General features: G+C 43.6%; 1 protein-coding gene across 2 annotated transcripts in view; it reads right to left on the reverse strand.

The window, feature by feature from the left end:
- mtss1lb (MTSS I-BAR domain containing 2b) overlaps positions 1-22,685 on the reverse strand; it is a 74,942-nt gene that overhangs the window by 36,937 nt on the left and 15,320 nt on the right. For both annotated transcript variants that reach the window (XM_041941686.1, XM_041941597.1), the window contains exons 2-3: positions 18,465-18,526; positions 17,853-17,926 (exon numbers count right to left, since the gene is read on the reverse strand). In XM_041941686.1, the coding sequence (XP_041797620.1) occupies positions 17,853-17,926; positions 18,465-18,526 (136 nt within the window). The remainder of the gene's footprint in view (positions 1-17,852; positions 17,927-18,464; positions 18,527-22,685) is intronic.

The following is a 22,685-nucleotide window of genomic DNA, read 5'->3' on the forward strand; positions in this document are numbered from 1 at the left end:
CTGGAAATAACTATATTACCAAATATTCAAGAATGCCACTCTCTGAGGAAAGTAAATGTGCAACAACACTGTTATGCAGAGAGGCACAAAGAAACCAGCAGCCATTCGACTGTGCATCAAAAAATGGACTGTTGAAATGCAAGTCTTACAGCTTAAAAAGCTTTTGAGGAGATTTTTCTATCAAATAATCTTCCAACACACCGACGCAGGACTGCCCTGACATCACCAGCCACACCTCATCTTGTTAATATCAGTTAAAGTTACAAACACTGACACACACACATATACTGTTATATACTGTTGCTTTCCCAGAGAATATCATGAGCCTCTTTAAACTGTCTGCACTCTAATGATAACATGCTCTGTCTCTCTCTCTCTCTGCCTCTCTCACTCTCTCTCTGTCTCTTTGCCCGGGGCATCTGTGGCCTTCCCACCGGTGCATCTCCATGGCAACTATTATCTATAATCTTGCAGAGGGGTTCGTCAGCCTCTGTCTTTCCATTTGCTGCGCAATGCAAGCGAACATGCAACTCCAGAAGTGACTGGTAGTGATTAGCAGATGCCCATTTGACTTGGCTAAATGCATCCAACATATGTGTGTGTGTGTGTGTGTGTGTGTTGAAAACATTTAAACTGCAGAGAATATACAATCTACTGTTTGGACATCTGTCCTACTATCACAGTAGCACCAGTCTGTCAGTATTCCCTGTCTAGCTATACTAACTGTCTTTGCACTTGACTTGAAGACCGTTCGAGTGATAAATTCAAAAATGCATTCCCCATTTCGGCAATGTGACCCCCAGGCTTGGTCCAAACATGTCGACTGTCAGTGACTGCAAAGATACAGCAGAACCTTCAAAGTATTTCACGTTTCTTTGAACATGCCTGAGATCTGCAAACCAGTCACCACCAACCCGTGGATCAATGTCCGACCAATACTGGATTGTTGTGGCCCATGCAGATATTAATATTTGGGAGCATGAAGTGCTGAAAAAATGAACTTGTCAGTGCTCTCTGGTGGACAAACCATGTATCAGTGACACCATTTCCAAATTTCATCGAACCTTGTTTAACATTTCTGTACTGCAACCATCGGCCGACATAAAGTACACCAATACAAGCCAATATCATATGTCAGCCTGGACGATTTATTGGTCTCTACCATGGACATAACTTAGACTGTCAAATATTCACACAAGATGTTTGCATTCATATCAAAGCCATGAGGCAGAGTCAGCTAAATGCAGGTTCTATGTAACATTAATGAGGAGCCCACTTTCAAAACAAACACCTGTCGGCTGCTGCTGTAAGGTTTGAGGACACATCAGCTGCACGGCTTGAATTCTCACAGATGTCCTGCACAAGCATGTCGGCGATTATGTCATAGCTTCCTTTATGCATGGAGTTTGTACACACAGCAACCTTTCAGAATATATGACAAGGATTCACGTACAGTCTGGTGTGCGATGAGAGCAATGAGGGATGAACCAATTATATCATACTAGAGAGAATTGGTACATTTGTTAGGAAGCACCCGTCGTCTTAAACTTAGTTCTTAAATATCACATGTAACACAGAACAAGGAAGACAGGTCAGTTTTCCCTGTAGGTTTAACCCAGCCCGGAGCCATTAGCAGATGTTAACTGACATTCAGTGTAAAGGATAAAGGGGTCAGTTATAATGTAAACACACACACTGGTGACATACTGGCAATAAGGCAGTATTTAAAAGAAGAAGAAGAAGAAGAAGTCATTAGACAAGTGATCACTGCATGTTCTACTAACATAAATGAAATCTGTGGTCAAGACAACAAGAAGAAGAGGAAAAGAAGAATGTGAAAGGAAGAAGACAACATTAAAAAGAGGAAAAACATGCAATAGGTGATATAAGAATATGGAGGAAAGGATGACAGTGCTTTTGTGTGGCATAACAAGAAGGAAGGGTTAATGCCAGAGCAGGTGAGGCTGCGGTTGCCAAGGTTACAGACGTCTGCAGCAACCGCCCATCTGTTCCCCTGACACCAGCATCTCTGCGGTGACACAGCAACAATGAGAGGACGGGGGAGTTGGACCAAAAGAACAACAGGCAGGGAGAGACAAAGAGGGGCGAAGATGGAGGTGATGAGGAGACAGATTAAAGAGGGGAAGACAGGCAGAGGCAGAGAGACTGCAGTAGTAGCAGCGCCAGATAGTAAAGGAGAATAATTCATGAGGCCTAGATCCTCCTCTCAGTATGAAACCAAGTCGGAGATTGTGCTTCCCAGACAACCAGGCAGCCAGTCACCCTGACCAAAACAAGCCATCAGTCTCTGATACACACTGAAGTGTATTCCAGGGTACATCCTGTGCAGCAAACCTCAAATACCGCATGCTGAAGGAATGCATTGCAGTACGAAACATTATACTTGAGAAATAATCCACAAGAGGCCGTGGTTTGGAAGGATTTTGATTGAAGAGAAAACTAGTGGTAAGAGTGTAAAGGCTCATTAGGTTTACTAATCAATAATGTAGCTTAACAATGTGGTGAGCAAGTAATATTGTGAGTGATGATGAGTTATTCACGTGAGGAAACATATGTTTATATAAGCAGCTTTCACTGTGTCTCAGCCAATCAGAGAGAGAGAGCTCATTTTATAATAGTCCAGCTCACGCAGCTGATCTGAACCTTATCACAGCTTCACAAGACTAACACTGTTGACTCTTAACAGCCAGTGCATCAATTTTAAATGAGCTCATGGTGAGTGTGTTTACATGCCCACCTTCTGCTAACCCAGGGTACGTTCAAAAAACTAGTTTGTACAAGTACAGATCAGAGGCCATGCTCTAAGTGTTTGGACAGTCCAAGATATACTACACCAGAATAATCTACAACATAGCACTGGGCCTGTGTATGTTTTTAAGGCAGCACTTTAAAGACTCCAGTGGGCTGTCACCTTTGTTGAACTTTATCAGCAACCAGTGGGAAGAAGATTAATGGATTGTGAAACAATGTCTGAGTGACCCTGAACCCTACACTGTGTATTGTGGCCATTTTATCCTAAGTGGCTGTAGAAAATCCAGCTAAAACATTTTGAGCTTTAACAGGACTTGAAGTACAAGTTGTCATGTCAGTTAGACATTCTTCCGGTTGACATGCACACACGCACACACACACACACACACACACACACACACACACACACCCCACACCATGCCAGCTTTGACCTCTGATCTCTTCCATAGACCCATGACATCAGAAGGTCATGGGGAGGTCACTTCCTGTCAAAACACATCTCCCTAGCTCCCCAACTGCTGTTGCCATAGTGACAGGAGGATAAGATTGCACATGACAGCTGACCTGACATGCGCTCCCAAGGCTAAAAAAGTTGCAACACAAATTATCTGTTTGCCTACACCTGTCAGCTGAATTGTTGCTCTCTTTAAGTGCAAGTTTCAGAAATCTATTCACAATTTAAGAACAAAAATGAAAAGAAATCTAATATCAACTATTAAACATCATATTCTGCATTCAAATTCTTGCCAATTAGCTCTGCTGCTGTTTACTGCTAATGCTAATGTTTACCAGTGTGACCCCGATGAGTGTCCGCTGTGCTGAACCTGAACAATCGATGTCCTGGTCCAGTCTGGTTGAATTCCACAGCCGGTCAGTTCCATCCCCAGTCTCTTCAAACAGGGCAGGACACTAACAAATCATTATGAAGCTGTGTGGCCACAACACAAAGAACAGGCATCTCTTCATCTGACCAATCTTTTTTTATTCGTGGGCTGAAATAATGAAGTGTTCAGCCTACTGGGTATTTATTATAAGAGCCGAGCCACAGAGTACTGTACAGCTTAAAGTGAGCTACTGAACACTGTGTAGTGATTATACCTCATTCAGCCCTGATTGTCTGGAATTGGGCACTTCATAACATCATTATACTGTATCTTTCATTTTGTTTTTTGTTTTTATATTCTATGTTTGATATTGGTTCACTATGTTAAAACAGACTAACCTTGTGTTATATGTGTGAATATATATATATGTTACATTTACATATCTTACAAAAATGTCAGAGAGGCTAATTTGATAATCTTTCAAAGTATTTTTTCTAAGTAACTTTTCATCCACTATTAGTACTTCTTGGCAAACTGATTAAGAGAGAAGCAGAACATAGACCCCAGTGAGGAGGGAACCCTCTGTTACAATAAAAGTCACCTTGCTGTGACTGTGTTAGACAGAAAGAGGTTAAAGGTCAGAGCCAGAAGCTTCAGCACCTGACTCTATCTGTGTACGTGCACTGCCGTTCTTATTCTTGCTCCCTCCCTACCTCTTCAAAGTGTGGAAGCCATAAAACAGCATAATATGAGTTTTCTGTATTCTCTGGCTATACAGTAATTCTCTTCTTTCTCACATGTAGCTGAACTTACATCCACTTGCTGTGTGATGCATTGCATTTTCTGTGTACTAACATCACAAATACCAAAGGTCGCCTCAATGTCAGCCACAGTACAAATCCAGAGTGTTTGCTTCCTGCCCTGGCATTTCAAGAGCTGCCAAATGGCCTATGTCGTGTTTTTCCTGTTTTTTCAAAATTAGCACCCACCATCAAACCCAAACATGCTGAAAACCTGAGGTGAATGCAGCACAACCAGCATGAAAACACCACTGCTCCAAGGATTACAGAGGCTAGCTGGAAAACAACATTAGCAGCAGAGAAGAAGCCCAGACAGCTTCCTCACATGCACAGATGTACACAAACATACTCAAAGGCCCAGCGCCTTGAACCCATTAAGATGCAGGGTACAGCAGAACAGTCAGTGTGCTGGTGTAATGGTTTAGAGTGGAGTCAGCTGGGCCTGGGAAAGCATGTACATTCTCTGGCTTTGATTACAGAGGCTTTAAATCTCTCTTCCACACATGCACACCAACACACACACACACACACACACACACACACAAAGACACACATGAATATACAAGCTGAACTACAGATACACGCTCTCTCCCCAGAGACCAATGTAGGGCTGAGCTACAGGCCTCCAGACAGGGCATATTTACTCAAAAATGGGGGGGTGGGTGTTGGCAAAGGACAGTTTCTGCTGCTAAAAATACCACCACAGACAGTGAAAACAGCCAGACCAGCTTACACAAGCAACAGTGGAAAAATGTAAAAAGAGAGGAAGGGAAAATGTAAGAAGTTCAGAGGGACTTTCAAGGCTTTCCCCTGGATCTGTCTCTGTTTACCAGTGAGTGGGTAAATGTGTGTTGTAAAGCAGAAGGTAGGTTCATGGATATGGGAGTGCCATATAAACACATCTGGCCTGATCTTACCTTTCTGTAGCCTCTAACCATGAACAGAAATCATAGGCTGCTGAGTGAATAAAAGACTAGCAAGTTTGGCCTGTTTGGTCTCCCAGAGTGAAATCACGTCTGTGTCTTTGAAGGAGGAGCTGTGCAGCCAGTGGTCATTGTTTTTCTACCATAAATGTAGCTGAATGCGATGTAGCCCCGAAACCCGCAGGACAAACTGGAGTTAAAGTTCAGACAAGTCAAAAATATAATTAAATCTATCATTATATTCTACTATTAGTTATGTAGCTGGCTTTGTTAGTGTTAGTAAGTGTGCTATAAAGCTTTAACTAGTCTTATTATGCTGCACTGTATGAAAGATTAACATTGTGAGCACTGGGCTCATAGCATGAGTTTGGTTGTGTTAGTTCACAGTGTTCATAAAGATGTCCAGGAACAGCACTGAATACTGGCACAGTAAAGGAGGACCGTTGAGATCAGAATTATGGGCAAGCGGCCGTCCTGCCAAAGTGTTTTTGAGCAAGAAACTGAATCCTACCCGCTCCTGGGCTGATGAACTCACTAATGCATTTAGAAAAAAAACATCCAATCCCTCATCATGTAACAGCAATATCACGACATCATCATCTCAGACATTACTGTCTGACATTGCCTTTACTCTAGTCCAGCAACCTGACACTGAACTGCAATCAATGAAAAGGAAAATCAATTGAAAATACATTTGTGCACCTTAGCAAGCTGATATTGATCTGGCATCTTTCCTCTCATCAATAGAAATGTTGCAGTTTGAATTTCAGTTTGAAGTCTAACATCAGCACAATGTTATATGTGAATCTCACAGCAACATCTAAAAACTGCACATTCAGACCACAATTGGCTATTGATTGTAATCTGATAACAATGAACAGTAAACACTCCTGTTTAATGTTGCTGTTGGATGCCGGTGCAGGCGGCAGTGCTTCTCTCAGCGGCGACTGTTGAGTTGCTGATTTCTGAGCTGTTTGCACTTCCTAACCTCTCGAGGCTAAATGACATGTGATCTTAAAGAGCTCTCACTGCTCTGGAAAATACTTGGGCAGCCAGTCTGTATTATGTTCAAGTGAAAGCATCTCTCTGCAACATATTTGTGTCACTCTGTTGGTGTGTGTGTGTGTGTGTGTGTGTGTGTGTGTGTGTATTCTCCTGTACCATGTGTTGAGATGATCAGCTGGACATTATCATGGCCACTGGGCAATCTCCTCACTTGCAACACTGCGCTCATAACTGTGCGACAAGGATCAAACATCCATGCACAAGCAACACAGGGTTAACACTCGAGAGTAGTCAAGTATTCTTGTCCATGCTCTGCTGAAATATCTGGCAAATGAGTCATGCAGTCGAGGCCAGAGTGTTACTTTATTACTTAAAATAACAAAAAACTTTTGCCAGCAGGGTGAGATAACTTGGCTTGTTCTCTTTGCAGTTTTACCATAGAAAATCTCCAAAAATGGCCCCAAAACAAGGAATGTGTATTTTTATCTGATGAAAATCGCATGAAAAAAAAGGGATGTTTCAACAGTATTTGTGTTTGTTAGACAGTGATGAGGGAATGATGAAGATTCAGCAGTCAAGTCAACACATTTCTTAACACGCACTCATCGAGAAGTGCAGCTAGGAAAGAAGCGCTCTCACACATGATAAGAAGCCCCTGGGGTGACTGCCCGTCATGGCTTCCGTGCACATTGGTTTGCATGCAGAGCACATAACGAGACTAACGTATATAACCACGCCCTGCATGGAAAGGTGTTTGTTCATGTCACCAGTTACACACTGCCACACAAAGCACATGTGCATATCTCCCTGCACACCTACTGACACATAGGTGCCTCTTCACGTATGCTTATGTGAATGTTCAATCTGAACGCACACTCTCACACAGTCTTTATAGCTAACACGCACGATGGTAGCCATGCATGCCACAGATGTAACATGCTGCATGCCATCTGCAGGGAGGCATCATACGAGCTGCTTAAGGGCAAGAGAGGTGGTGTGTGCATCTGGGTCTGTTAGGATTCTTCACACATACATATGCTTCTGAATGGATGTTAACCCTTATTACCCTTGATTTACATTCACATGTGGATAGGAAGTAGTGATGCTTCTGATTGCAGCAAACATCACACATCCTTTGTTATCGTTAATGTTATTTTGGATGCATTTTTCTCGTCTGAGTGTTCAGTCTATCATTCAGTCTATGTAAAATGGAAGTTTTTGTAAAGCTTTTTGTTGCAAATTTGTGATTTTGGCCTGTTTTTAACTTGACAATTTTGTCAGTGACTATGGTTGCTATGATGCTGCTCATGTGGCACATGTGGTCGTTCTGAAAAGACAGATGAATTAAATATCCATAAAACTGTACATATAATGTAGTGGCACAGCCAGCTGAGCTGTTAGACCAGCGTTAGGTTTGGCTGTGCTGAGTCACACACTGCAGTGGTCTAAATATAGCATTGTGGGTAATGTAGTCTGGGCATCATGTACACTCCTCTCCGCACACCCCTGACCCCCACACATAAAGCATCACAGAGAACCAGGCTGGAGCAAAATTAACAGAATGAGAGAACTCCTGCACAGATCAACCAGATAATTTAATTTACTGGCACACATATAGAAAGTCAGGTAAACATCAAATATGCCCTCCCTCTCTGTCTCTCTTTCTCCCTCTCTCTCTCTCTCTCTCTCTCACACACAAACACACACAGTCAGGAGGTGACAGCGTGTTTCTGAGAACACTTAAGTTTTGAGCAGAGTGGCTGGCAAGAGGTCAGGTAACTGTGGGAAACACTGTTCTGCTGTGACTGCTGATGTCTCTCTCTCTCACAGAGCCTCTCTCGAACAGAATAAAGTTGTCAGAGGCGATACGGAAAAACACGATGTCTTTATTAGAATTCCATCATAAAACATCTCCTATCAGCCTGTAGAACTAGCTTTTTCTGAGCTTTCAACTGCATCTCATAAGATGACCTTGATTTGATGTTGATGAAATCTAAAAAGTGTGAGGAAAAAGAGGCAGGACAGAGAGTCCCAAAACATAACACACTGGCATCTGTGTGTGCCACTGTTGCCATGGCAACGCACCCAGTGGCAGAGCTGCAGAGCAGAGCAGAGAGACAGGGATGAAGGGTAAAGAAAAAAATGGATGTATGAAGATGAAGTTTACACTCACCTACCTGTAGGCAAGTAGGTATGTGCATCTTCAAGGACAAACGGAAGCAGCGTTATTTGACACATATGTGTGGAAGATGATGAAAGTAGGAACGAATATGTTGCAACTAAACTCGAATTATATTGAATATATATGAAATCAGGCCGACTCGTCAGACAAGTTACATATGTTTGGCTGCATTCAGACAAACAAGAACTTGAAAACAAACAGAATTCTCATCAATGGAAGGACTGCAGTGGCCAATCAAACACGTGCAAGCACATATTCCTGTTAATTACCTTGTATTTGTGCATATTCTAAGTATTGACCTCGTGATTGTTGCAAGTAAAAATAACATGTGATAAACCTTCAAACTCTTGAATCTGTCAAGTTGGATTTCCTGAATTTTACTGTATTTCATTGTCTCACAGGTGAAATACTTACATCCCACTTACAACTACCATTCACACATAGAGAGCCTGAGTGATGCTCAATAGATCCTAGAAAGCGCTGAAAGTAGGCGCACAGTTAGGGTTAACAGAATAATGTAGTCTGTGGATGGTCCTCAGAAGGATAGCAGTACCAGGGTGTGTGTGTGTGTAGAGCTGAGCCAGCAGCAGCCACACCAGTTATCACGCCTGGCTGATGGCTGTTAATGCTGCGGATTAACACCTAACCCTCACTAACTCTGAGCACACACATGCACGCACAAACCACTACACCCAGTTCTCCCAGCAAGCAGCGTGCAGCAAGGGTCGCTTCAATTTTTTGACAAATTTAGACAAATTCAGACCCCGACGCTGCAGTAGACTGCACATTTAGGAAAAAATATCACCCAACCACCATAACATGCACACATATGCACACACTCTCTTCCATGCATACCACTCCTCACTCCAGCCTCTTGTCTCATTAAGCAGAACTTGGCCTTGGAGCAGCGAGACCCACTGAGCTCAGCTTCCCATGGTAAATGAGTGAGTGCACCGCGCGTGTGTGTGTGTGCGTGTGTGCAACAGAGCATTTCTTGTGTTGTTGACCTCTGGGACAATACGGCACTGTGACATCAGGAAATGTCCTTAGAGAGCTGCCAGAGACAGAGAGAGGGATGGAGGGAAGGAGGAGGGCAAAGGAGGAATAGGAATGATGGGAGGCAGGATTAGATGGGAGGAACGTGTTGGGAAGCAAGAGTGAGCAGAGGGGAACAAGAGAGGAGGGAAGAGAGGAGCAGCTTTTGGGGTGAGTGATGAGGGTAGAGGAAGCATTGAAGAGTTGGAGGAGCGAGAGAAAAGCTCCATGGAGGAAGGAGGGAGGGAGAGAGAGACAGAGAGAAAGAATGAGGGGGCTGCAGGGAGGGAAATAGATACACACTGTTGCTGAGGCTTAATTAAAGACAATAATGTTGTTTTTTGTAGCCGTCCACAGACGGCAGGCCTCTCAGCCATGGCCTACTTAAAGAGGAAAGAGAGAGGGTGGGAAAGAAGGAAAGAGTTCTTATTAACACCAAACCTTCATTACTTTCTAACTCTAACTACTACTTGACCAACAATAATATTTTTTGTCATTTTTCAAGCAAGAATGGTAAACACTCCTCTGACGTCAGGATTTGTTGCTTATCTTTCGTATATGATAGTCGACTGAATATCTTTGGGTTTTTCAAATGTTGGTGTTGGATAAAAGAAGCTCTCTTGCCTTAATAAATCACTTTTGGTTGTGTGGAAATCGGCCATTTCTCACTATTTTTAAAGACGAAGCCCTTAATGGATTAATCAAGAAAATTACCTGCAGATTTATCGACAATAAAATCATAAAACTGTGCAGTAGTAAAAATCTGAAACACCTGCACCACCACGTATCACATCTTCTTCATTGTGCAGAAGTAAAAACGCCTGCTGTTTGGAGGTCTGACAGCTAACTCAACCCCTGTGGCCGCATGCAGCGCTCCAGAAAACAAGCTAACAAGATGAAATTTAGAAGAAGTAAAGCATTACTGGGATTTGTGATTGTAATTTTGATCGCAGAATTTCAAACTGTAATACCTCGAGGTTTGTGTAGACTGAAATTCATTCACGCCAAACAGCCAATGTACCAACTGAACGCTACTGCAAGCGAGCTCAGAGGCTCCGACTCTGTCTGTGAGGGCTGGTCTGTGTGTTTGTGTTCCAATCTAGAGGAACTAGATTATCTAAAAAACATAAATTATAGGTCGTGATCTATTCAGTGGGGTTAAGGTATGGTCAGTAGCTGACTAATCCTCATGCTAACCCAGTTATAGATAGTAAAAAAAAAACAGTTCAAGCGTTTTGGTTGCTTGATCAGCCGTATCAGATCAGTCGACTGTGAATGGCATGCTATCTGTGAAATGCAATTAAGCCATCTTGCTCAGATTTCTCCTCTCCTCTTGGCAACAACATGGCTATTTTTTCTCTGCCACCACTTCCATCTCTTTCTCACACGCTCACTCTCTCTCCCTCTCGCTCCTTGTTGCCTGGCAACCATGCTCGTAAATGTGATCCCACTCGTCTGCGATTGGCTGAGGGGACGGCAGATCAGAGTCGGAGTCGGAGCGAGAAAAGAGGGGAACACGCATGCATCACAGACAAAGGTATAAACTCAAACAGTGCTTCCCACTGCCCACTGCTCCCGCTGCACGTCCCTGCCACAGGCTAAACAATGCATGTGTGTGTATGTGCGTGTGTGTGGTCACAACTGCTTGGCGTGCTCTGTTCAGCGCCTGCATGTTTACACACACATGCCTGCGAGCTAATACGCATGCATGTCAGAATTCCAAGCGCAGGGGTGAGTGTGTGTGTGTGTGTGTGTCTGTGGTATTAACTAGCAGGTGGTCCTTGCAGGGGGGGTGCCATGCTGCAAGCTGAATAAGGGTAAGCGCTCTTGCTGAGTTGCATGTGTGTGTATGTGTGTTTGTGCGTACTGTGTGTGTGTGTAACTGCATTAACTTAAATGGCCTCACATGTGAGTGTTACCTCTCTTCCTCCCGCCCAGGGAGTCATCAGTGCAGCCAGCATGGAGCGCTCTGCCAGGCAGCCAGCTAGTTAATGAGGGAGTGTTGAATACTTTTTTATTACACTGAATGAACACACACATGCACACTCAGCAGACAAGCATTTAGCTATCATGTTAGGGTTTTTTAATCAGTTTCGTTTACTCGTTGTTTACCTCCTAGTGTTTTATTTTCACCCTTGGGAGCTGGGAGCCACTGCCATAGCTGATGCTTGCATCAGGCCTGCTGCTGAAAACTTCCTCGCAGTCCCCGACAACAGTCCACTGTCCGCTTCTGTCTTTATTGCTCACTACACTCAATGCTCTCTCAAGCATGGACCCCTCTGTCTTTTCACACAGCCATCACTCCATTCCTCGGAGATGTGGAACAATCCTCAACTGTTGCTCTGCATCGTTTCGCTACCATTTAAGCACATTAACTAGCATTTCTCCACACAGCGCCACTGTGCCTCAAATCTGAGGTTCTCTGTTTACAGCAAATCAGTGTGCTCTTCTTCTTTGTGTCAAGTTTTAAATGTGCTGTGTGCCATAGGTTCAAACACCAGTAAATAATCCTGAAATTAAAATTCCTACGTTGGCGCTATTACTGTAAAGGCATGAGACCACGGTCAGGATCGTTGGCAGCCGCCATGTCACAGCAGCGGTATTATTACTGGTAGTGTTTCTCCAAATCAAGACCACATTTCCCATAAAGTTCATTGCTTCCTGCCCCCCAGCTCCCTTCCTTTGGCTTCACTGAAGAAGATAAACATGTTGGAAATGAGTTTTCCAGCCTTTTTTCTCTCCTTTCCACCATCTGCAGTTGAGACAAACCCTGTTTCTGCCTTCTTGTTTAGCAGAAAAACACTCTTGTTCTCTGTATGTAGTGTAAGTGTGTGATAGATGAAGCATCACGGCATTGTGCCTGTGTGGCATCATCAGACACAAAACTATGGAGCGATGAATCGAGCAACATGGCTACCTACATGACGTAGTCAGTAGAGATTAAACTTGTTTTGGCATTTGAGGTTGGACAGCACAACTGAGGGTTGACTGGTGATCAGACATGTGCTCTCCCCTCCCTCCACCATCCACCGCTACTACGACGAGGGCTGTTTTTGCACCAGCAGCAACCTCAGGACCAGATGGCTTTTGCACAAGAAAAACATTTGTGCAGCACTTTTCTGTTTTTATTGTTTTACTCATCAACTCCTCTCTCTTTGTCCCCATGATGATCGTAACGTTGTTGTCAATGATGGCGACGATGATCTCTTCACCCAACGTATTCCCTCTCCCGCCCCATTTTTCCCCCTTTTTCGCTCCACACTCTCTCTCTCAGCAGTAGTAGCAGCAAACCTGGGTCAGTCCAAGCCCCTCTTCTCAGTTCTCAGTTTGCACATCTTCGCTTCCTTTCCTCGCTCCTCCTCTCAGTCCCTCCCAGCTGAGATGTGAGTGGTGGAGGCAAGAAAGGCACGACAGGAGAGGGGTGTCGAGGCAACAGGCATCTGACAAGACGAGACATCCTTGCTTCTGTACCATCTTTTCATGGCGACATCAATTAAACTTTGCATGAATACAAAAGGAACAGTAAGATTTGTAGAGTTCTGCTCCCGCCATGGTTTGTATATTCCAGCTGTGTGCCACGCCAGTTTCATATGTCACAGGTACTGAAAAGACCTAAAAGATACACCTGTGCAGCCTTGCTCATAGCACCTCCGGCAAGCCCATCCCTCCTCGAGATGCATGAGCTCGATTTCCGGGTCACAGGCAGGAGGAAGGAGGAGAGAGGCGTCGAGGAGGCGCAAAATGGAGAAATGAGAAGAGCCCCAGGACTCTCACAATGCACACTTGGCACAAAGAGCAGCAGTAAAGCGCCACTGAGTGTGTGTGTGTGTGTCTCTTTGTGTGTGTGTGTGTGTGTGTGTGTGTAATGAGGATGGTGATCTGATGGTACAGAATCTCTGGCGGTTTTATTGGCAGTCTGTGTGCCTGCAAGTGAATGCAAGGATTCATAATGAATATCATAAATCTTATTGATACACACACACACACGCACACACACACACACACACACTCACACACACACACACAGCTAAGACCTCTGAGCACTGCCCGTCCGTGGGGCTCACTTAACTTTAGATATTTACAGCTTCTTTGTGCTTTCAGCAAATAAAAAATGAACACACAATAGAATAATTTTACTGAAACATTCTAAGCTTTAAACTTCCTGAATTTTAGAAATATAAAATCTACATTTCTGTACTGGACCCCTCTCACTGGGACAAAAACTGAGCAGGGATGATAAGAAAATGACAAAAGTCTCACTGCCATCAGATGACATGACTTTAACATTAGTTTCTGATGATGTTGGTGAATATTGAGCAACTCACACATAACCACACTGTCATGTGGTTCTCACCATGAAAGACATGCTGGATATCACTGCATTGGGACCCTTAGATGACCGAACTGAAAGGGGAGTAACAGAGAGCGGCAGATGTAATCAGGCAATAAGGCACAACGGATGATGTGAGACAGAAAATCAACAATTTTATAAAGACTTCCTTGAAAAAGAAAACTGATTACCCAAATAACCTTCTCCATATGTGTGCCCATGCAGGCCTGATCTGTGACATGTAGTGCGCAGTTCAGTGTGGTTCTTGTACTTTGGTTGATCAAATCAACAAAGCTTTAGAGTTGGTTAGCAAACAAACAAAAGCCACCCAAACTACAAGCTCACACGCTGACTGCTGTGTCCTGAGATGGTCAAACAAACTGAAACCAAAACTAAAATGTCCTGTTTGCCTCAGATGAACACAAGATCATCTGAGGCGAGGGAGAACGAGTCTGTGGACCGACTCCGTCAGAGAGGCCAGTAAAGCCAATAAACCACGGCTGCTTAAAGCTGCTGATGTAACAGCGGCCTCTCTTTCATGTGGTTTAGCAGAAAAGTCTCAACGTGTTCCCAGCTGAAAGGAAAGTGACAAGAAGTCACTGACGTTAGAAATCTTCACTGAATGGAGCGAGTTTGTGTGACTAGATTTTGAAAAACCGGAAGAGACCTCCTTTCACAAATATGGCTGTAGTGTGCATGCCTGAGTGTGGGAACATGGGAAAATGCTGTGTGTGTGTGTTTGTGTGTCCTCATTGATACTGAAGGATGAAGAAGAGTTGTTAAATGATGCCAAATGGACAGGTTATTAAACATGGGAAACACACCACACACACACACCACATCAGGGAAGCAGGCCTGTTGTGTATACTGTGTATGCTGTCACACACACACACACACACACAGCCAGTTGGCCCTGGGGAAAGTGAATGTTTGGGCTATAAGAGGGGAGTGGAGCTCACATCTGAAAGTGCACTCAAATTCACCCCTCACCAGGGAATTCATGGTGAGGGGAGAATCAAAAACTCGCACATTTCCTCCTGCTGGATTTCACCCGCTTGCTAAATCTCTCCCTCTCTCACACACACACACCATCATGAACACAAGAAAAACTGTTCCTCTCACCCTCTACGCTGCCTTCTTTAACTTTATCAGCCTGAGAGGAGAACTTCCTATATCTGGTGCCTAAACATTAGGGACCCAGCAGGAAACAAGGCCTGGCCATGATCCAGCAGAACAAAACCAGTACTCCCACTTCAGTTGGACGATTCCCCATTGGCCACGTGATTATTTATTTATTTACTATAACAAAGCACATTATTACTGAGGCCTAGATTCTTCAGGAACTCTCCTCTGGAAGTTGCAGCCGTTCTGGGTTTAAAAGATTCTCTTACTCTGATCCCTGGCAAGATAAGAGAAGATGAGTACCTTTTTTTTAAAATCAGGTGCTTTCAAACCTGGCAGTCCGAACCAAGGTTCACATTTTTGTTATACTGTGTGTGTGCCCATTGCAATTATGCAAACACACTCAAGAACATCACATGACACAACTATGTCCTGCCATCAGCACGGATGATGTCTCACTGTGCTTGAAATTAACTGGTTTGCAGACGGCGTGTGTCTGATGTTGATGTGTTGCCTTTCAGATTCTTCTCATTTCATTACCATTATAATGAGTTCAAATTAGCCAAATGAACATCCTCGTTTTCTCACTCTCATCCTCTCTGAAAACACCTGGAAACTGTCAGCTTTTCTTTTTTCAGCTGACTTTTTTATCATGTCATTGGACAATATTTGAAAAAAAAAACAACTGAAAAAACAAAACTTTGTCTCCTTCTTTCCCCATGTGCTGCCACAGCAACGAGTTACACGTCTACAGCCATGACAGTGTCTTATTGAGACAGCTACACAGCTAAATGCCCTCAGTTTTTCAGATATTTGGTAATGAACCAATATACTGAGTGAACAAAATGGACGTGATGATGGTGGTAGATGAAAAGTTCAGAGATTGAAGTAGTAGTAGTGGGAGTAGGAAGACAGAGGAAGACTCTGGGGCCCATCTATGTCTGCACCAAATTTCAAGGCAATCCATCCAATATTTCAGTCTGGACCAAAGCGATGGACCAACCAGCATCGCCATCTCTAGGGCCATGAAAGTGGCACATTGACTAGAAATGAGTTTGTATAATATGTTGTAATACATATATTCAACCTGATTCAATATCAGAGGCATTAGTGGTGATGCAGTGTCTTTAACAGTAAAATCTGGCTGCCATGACTTCTAGGAATATTTCATATGTGATAATCAGGGAGCCTTTTTTTTTTTTCATTTTAACCAGCTGATGAAACCAGTTTGGTCCACATAATGTTTGGCCGACATGCTGAATGAAAGATGCAGGCTCATAAATGGCAGCGTCGGTACAAGAGCAGAGCACAGGATCATCAGTACCCTTTGGGCGTGATTCACACACATGCACACGCGCTGTGATGAGTAGCACATTGATATAGCGAATGGCAGGGAGACAGAGAGCATCATTATTGGTGCCGTCTTCTGCCGCCATCCATTTAACAAATCTATTAGAGAACATCACACGCTGAGAAAGAGCAGCAATTGTACAGCAATCTGACAAATGGACTCCAACAGGAATGACTCATCAGCACAGAAAGTACAAAGAGCCTCTGATGCGCAGGCTGCATCTTCGTGCCGCCGTCGTTATATTTGTCCCTCTGTGTGTGTGTGTGTGTGTGTGTGTGTGTGTGTGTGGCATGTGAAACGAGCTGACAGAGCCTGGCGATTTCCTGTCTGGCCTATAAAAGCAGCACGAGCCTCTTCCTGTATCCTCCTCTGCAGGATCCCACCTGGGGCCGCACTCACACGTCACCATCACATAGACTGTCTCGCAGCTGCAGCTAATAAGTGACAACAGGAGGACACGCTCCCTGTCCTGCAGCCTCGGCCGTCTCTCCCGTCTCCCTCTCAGAGAGTAGTATTCAGATGGCCTTAGTGGGCGGTGACTGTTTGTCTGACCTCCTCAGCCCACACACATAGAACAGAGCGCCAAGCCAAAAACACAAAATACAATCCAATGACCGCAATTCTATAGTATTCTGGAAGTTTAAGTGAGTGCAGCACGGGCTAAAACACCATGCTGACCTTTGCTCTGAAAATATCAAAATATCTGAAACAGTCCAGGATGCAGGAGCAGTGAGGGCCGGTAGAAAGCATGTTGCCAATCAAATAATAATAATCAAAATATTGTTTAAAAGCACTACATTTGTACATTCTTGCATTTTTAACACTTTTTACCTCGTCTGTCGTAGCCTGCTGGCTCCGGCTAGCTAGCATGACACATAGAATTCCAGTGAGACACAGCAGCTGGCGGCAATGCTAATGCTAACCAAGACTTTACACAGAGCTGGCTATTTTGAGTGTCAGCTGACACAATCACACACACACAGCATGTTAGTACTTAACAAAGAAACCTTAGCATATATTGTTTTCAAGTCAATTTGTCTGATTTTTTTGTAGAACGAACTTCACTGATTATCTATTAGCATCTTAACCCCAAATTCAAATATGCTACAAGTTGTCAAAACAGCAGCTTCCTCCCAAAACCACTTGCATTAGCCTTCAAAAACCCGTTATTTGCAACACACAGTGCAAAACCGATGCTCCTGCTGCATTGGGAAGTTTTACAAAACATGTCCTGCTACATAAATATCTTTTACTGACCTCTCCGAGATGCTTCCCTCATGTAAACAGTGCAGTGCAACCGCTTTGAAGCCTGGGACAAAGTGTACCTTCAGGCTGCTGGAAACACTTTCATCAGTCAAAGGAGGATTTAGTGGGCTGGTTGATCATATCTCAACAACATAACAAGATTCCTAATAGTGCTGCCATGAGGAGCAAACACAGCACGGCTCTGGCCAATGCACACAGCTTATAGCTTTCACACACCCGTACACACACAGCTGTTGTCCTACCTCTGGTGTTGGTAGCCATGTCTGCCACCTTCTGAAAGGCGTCCAGGAAGGCCACGGCAGCCAGAACAGTGGTTCTAGATGAACAGAAAACACTCATTACTACACATACAATGGGATTAAAATGAAGCTTTATTTAATGATCACCTTCAGTGATTTCAGGTTTTGCACTGTTGATTTGGTCAATGGGTTTGAAAATAGTAGATATGATCTATTAGCATGTTGCTAAATCCACAGATATCAGTGTGGGCCAACTCTTCAGGCGTACGAGTACAAACTGAGACTTTACTTCCTTTGTATAATTGATTTAAAAACTGAATTTTTCACTTTTGTTTTTTTGTAATAAAGTCTAATTAAAAGCAGGCCTGTATCCCACAATTCTGAAAAATTTCAAAGAAAAACAAGCCATGAAAATTACTGCATTTACATGATGTCATGTGGTGGTCTAAATGCATTCTTCCAGTCTGGTAAAAAACAAAATTCTATGCAAATCACCAAACCCACAGCATGGGAATCACTAAATTCTTGCCAATTCAAGGAAACTTTCCTGGAAACAGTATTGTTATGTATTATGTATTTATTGTTTTATTTTGATGTGCTGTCCAAGAAACTTACCGGAGCTGGGAATGCAGCTTAGTGGCCTTGGCGCTGAAGTCCTCCCACACCGGATAGGAGCACTGGCAACACACAGACAACAATGCACATTAATATCGACCGATCTTACATACTGATCAAGAAAGTTTCTGCTGTGCCCAAACCTCTCTCCACACTTTACAGCGGTGCCAAGAAAGAGCTAAATGTTCTTCAGAAGTAAATAAAAATGATGCTGGTTTGGATGTCCTTCAGTCAGGGGTAGTTGCTCCAGGCAGATGCATGTTGCACCACTTTAATGTCTCTCAGCCAACTGATCACATGTTCATAACAAGGTCACATCCCTTCACTTCCTTCTGAAAGCTCTGTCTCCTTAATGGAGCATTTGTGTTGCATTTAGACTACAATCATGTTTACTGCCTCCTTTTCTCCCCTCTGGTGTATTATGTCTCCAAACATGACAGTTTGACATGAATGACTACAATGGTGATATTAGCATTGTACTCTTAGCATTTCAAGTTTATGCTCCTTTATACTTCAACTCAGTATATTTCAGAGGTAATTTGTCCCTTTTACTCCAATATATTAATTTGCAGATTAAGATTTTCCTAAATTATGACAACATTTTTAAATATCAAATTGCCAAAGAGTAAAGTTGTCCAAGTATGTCAAGCTGAACAATCAATCAACAGTCATCATAGTAGGTTTAGACAAGTAAATAATCCCAGGTTAATAAAAACACTGAAGATCACACTCTTTGTTCTCCTCCTGTAGCTCTGTAGGTTTATTATGTACAGAATCTCTTTATCCTTTCCACTGTCCCCTTTCCCACTGCCTGCTCCATCTGTAGCTGGCATCTCCCCCTTTTTCACTCTCGCTCACCCTCTTCCTTTATCCCCCAAAACAGCAGCAACCCCCTCCTCTCCTCCCTATGCAGCCATCTAATCAGCTACCAAAACACACACACACACACAGAATAGTCGACAGCCACTGGCATCAGGCAGCATCAAAGAGTTTGACTAGAGCACACAGGATTGCTAACACAATTCAAAGGTGAAGCTGCATCTGTAATGGATGCTGCTCCCCCCTCCTTAGACGGGATGACTGCTCTATCACACACACCCAGCCTCAGCACACATTACATTATATTTGATCCAGGTTAACCTATAACCCTGCTAAATGCTTGCAAATTGTGTGAATGGGGGTGGGTGGTATATCAGAAGGAGGTTCAAATATCATTACAGAAGCAGGAAGATACAGAACATCTGTCAAAAAAAAAAAAAGCCTAAGGAAATGCAGGGAATCATAAAAATGACGGCAAAGCGGGACAGTCTGAAGGAAGTGTGTGTGTGTGTGTCTGTCTGCTGGGGGTGGGGCATCCTGTCGTGATGTCAGACTGGCACAGACAGTAAGGGATGTACACTCTTTGATCTGGCCTGTTTGATGTGGCTTAATTTGGTCTGAAATCACAGTCCTATTTCCCCTTAGTACCAAAAGCTACCCCCTCCACCATCCAGCACCGGCACACACACACACACACACACACACACACACACACACACACAGACTCACCCTACTCCCTCCCATTGTAGGCTGTTTGAAGTGCCCTGCGGAGCTTAAGTAGTGTGGATGAGAGATAACGCGAAGTGACGCCCTCCTACTTGCACACACACACACACACACACACACACACACACGCACGCACACACGAGCAGCCCTGCATCTCATCAACATATTTTGGCCATTTCAATCCAGTAAAAGAGCCTGGTGGCAAGTGACCAAGTGACGAATGAGTGTGCATGTGTGAGTGATTTCTTCCTGCTCCTTCCTCCCCCACACACTCTGTGTTAGTATTGTGAGCTGCCGTGAGGTGTGTAAGTAGCCTCGACGCAGTCTACCTGAAACATTTTTCTTTACTTTGATCAAACCAAGTTAACAGTCACCTGGAAAACTCACCTCATGATATGAGGGAGTGACTTAGAGGAGAAATGCAGCATGTGGTGCAGTGAAAATGCACCATGTTAGAAGCGGTGTGGTGAGCTGAATGTGGACAGGGTGCTGTGCACTAAACGTATGTTGTGTGTGAAAATGCTAAAGGTAGTAAAAACCGAACTTACATTTGTCATTTTTGCGTGTATGTCAGCAGTACATATTACTAAAGATCCCACAAACATCCTATGACCACATCTTTTGTGCACTATACAGTATTAAAACACATGTTTCTGGTTTTGTTCCAGAAATATGGAAACATAATTCAGAGTCAAACTGCCATTTACTTCTATCTATCCATCAACAACAACCCTTTCCCACAATCCTGAATGTGTGATTCGACCGAGAGCAAACAAATTTTTGACGGAAAGAAATAAGCCAGGCTAAATGTTATTAATGATTCTTTTAATAACTCACATACATGCCAGGGACCTTAACTACTATGCCTATTCTGCTTTGTTGTTGTTATGAATTTATTGTTCAATAGTTTTGCCTACAGGACTCCTAAAAAAACATAAAAAACCTTCACTGGTTTGGCAGGCTGAAGCCAGCGCAGCGGTAATCAGAACGGACAGAGAGGGTCGGACAACCAACAGGTTTCAGAGACAGCAGAGATTACTGCGACAAAGTTGGGAACATGGCGTTAGAAGAGAGAGGGAGCAGCGTTAATGATAAGGGAGGAACAGACACTGCTGCACTGGAGAGAAGCACAGAGAAATGAAGCTGAATCAAAAACACGAAGGGCTAACTTCTAATACAAAGTGCTGTAGTCGATAAGGGTAAAGTTACAGGAAACCTGTAACTTTCTCAGAACGACTGATCAAAGACGCTGTGATTGAGCGATTGCATCCAGGCACTGATGCTAGAGGAAAGGAGGCTACTGAGACAACATATATGAGGGTTCTCAAAGAGATCATAAAATACATGAATACAGAATTTGTCACAAATCTCTGGTGTTTTATGACTGTTGGTGTAAGTGCTGCCTTCTTTGGTACATTTCTTATTACTTATCATTAATATCCCTCTGATTAGATGGAACTGGGGAAACTGAATCATCTCACAGTGACAGAAGCTGTCCGTCCAAGGTCAAAGATCTGCAGTCTGAATTCCTCTGAAATCCTCATTGCTCGGCAAATGTGTCTGTGAGAGTGTGTTTGTCTCTGAGAGCTCAAAGGCCGCGACCATAACCGGAGCGCTCACATGATTGTAGGACTTGGGATATCACGGTGGCCGAGGGGCAAATACATGAGTGCATGAGAGACAGCGAGCGGGAGACAGTGAGTGTGTGAAAAAGCTTTAGGATTGTGCACTATTACATCACCACTTCCTGTGTCACAGAAAAACTCAGCAGGGCACGCATGGTTGCCTCTAACGCACACACACACACGTACATATACAGATTCAGACACAAACACACTGCTCGGTTCATCCCGGTGACATTTCACAACTAAAAATGTGCCCTAGCTTTCTTTCCATATCCCTTTAGAAGACTATGGTGGATATCAGACTCTAGGCACTCTGTGTATTGTATCAAAGGGTCAATCCAGATGTTTTTGTCTTCCATTTATGGGATAAAATTCCTAGCTTTGCACAATTCACCTTGAAACTTCACCTTTCCTTCTTCCTTTAAACCCTCCCTTCCTTCCTCCTTCCTTCCATGGGGCCAGCCGTAGATCTGCTGCCAGCCATTCATTTTCAGTGGAGAACAGCAAATAGCTCATAACAGGCAGCTCAAATCAGAGCCTTAGATCTATAGTGTTTTTTTTTTTTAATGTAAATGAGTTAAAATGCAATCTGCGCATTCTGTCTGACTCAAACCTGAAAGTTAAACAACCACAGAGGAAAACAGCGAGCTGCATTAGCACTGACAGGACGGCTGGTCCGCCCACAAGATGGTTGGCAGCATTGTCACTTCTGGTCTGGCTGTGACTTCAGCTCCAGCCCCAGAAACTGCTTAAGACTCCTCGTCCCTCTGTTCTTCCTTCCTTCTTTCCAGGGAATGCCATATGTTGTCATTTTCACAATCATTGTCAGTGTGCTGCTGAGCTTGTACAGTCCTACAGGCATTTTAAATTGTTTTGATGTCGTGCCAGGAAATATCTGTAAACAAACGGGCCAGAGTGTCGGTGTTCCAGGGAAATACAACGAGAGCCATCTAATGGGACATTCCAAGCCTGTATAATGTCTAAAAATGGACTGATACGGTCAAAGCAACAAACCAGAAATGCTCGTTTTTAATGGATTTTGACACCCATG

This window comes from Chelmon rostratus, chromosome 1 (assembly GCF_017976325.1).
Source record: "Chelmon rostratus isolate fCheRos1 chromosome 1, fCheRos1.pri, whole genome shotgun sequence".
NCBI classification, from domain to species: domain Eukaryota; kingdom Metazoa; phylum Chordata; class Actinopteri; order Chaetodontiformes; family Chaetodontidae; genus Chelmon; species Chelmon rostratus.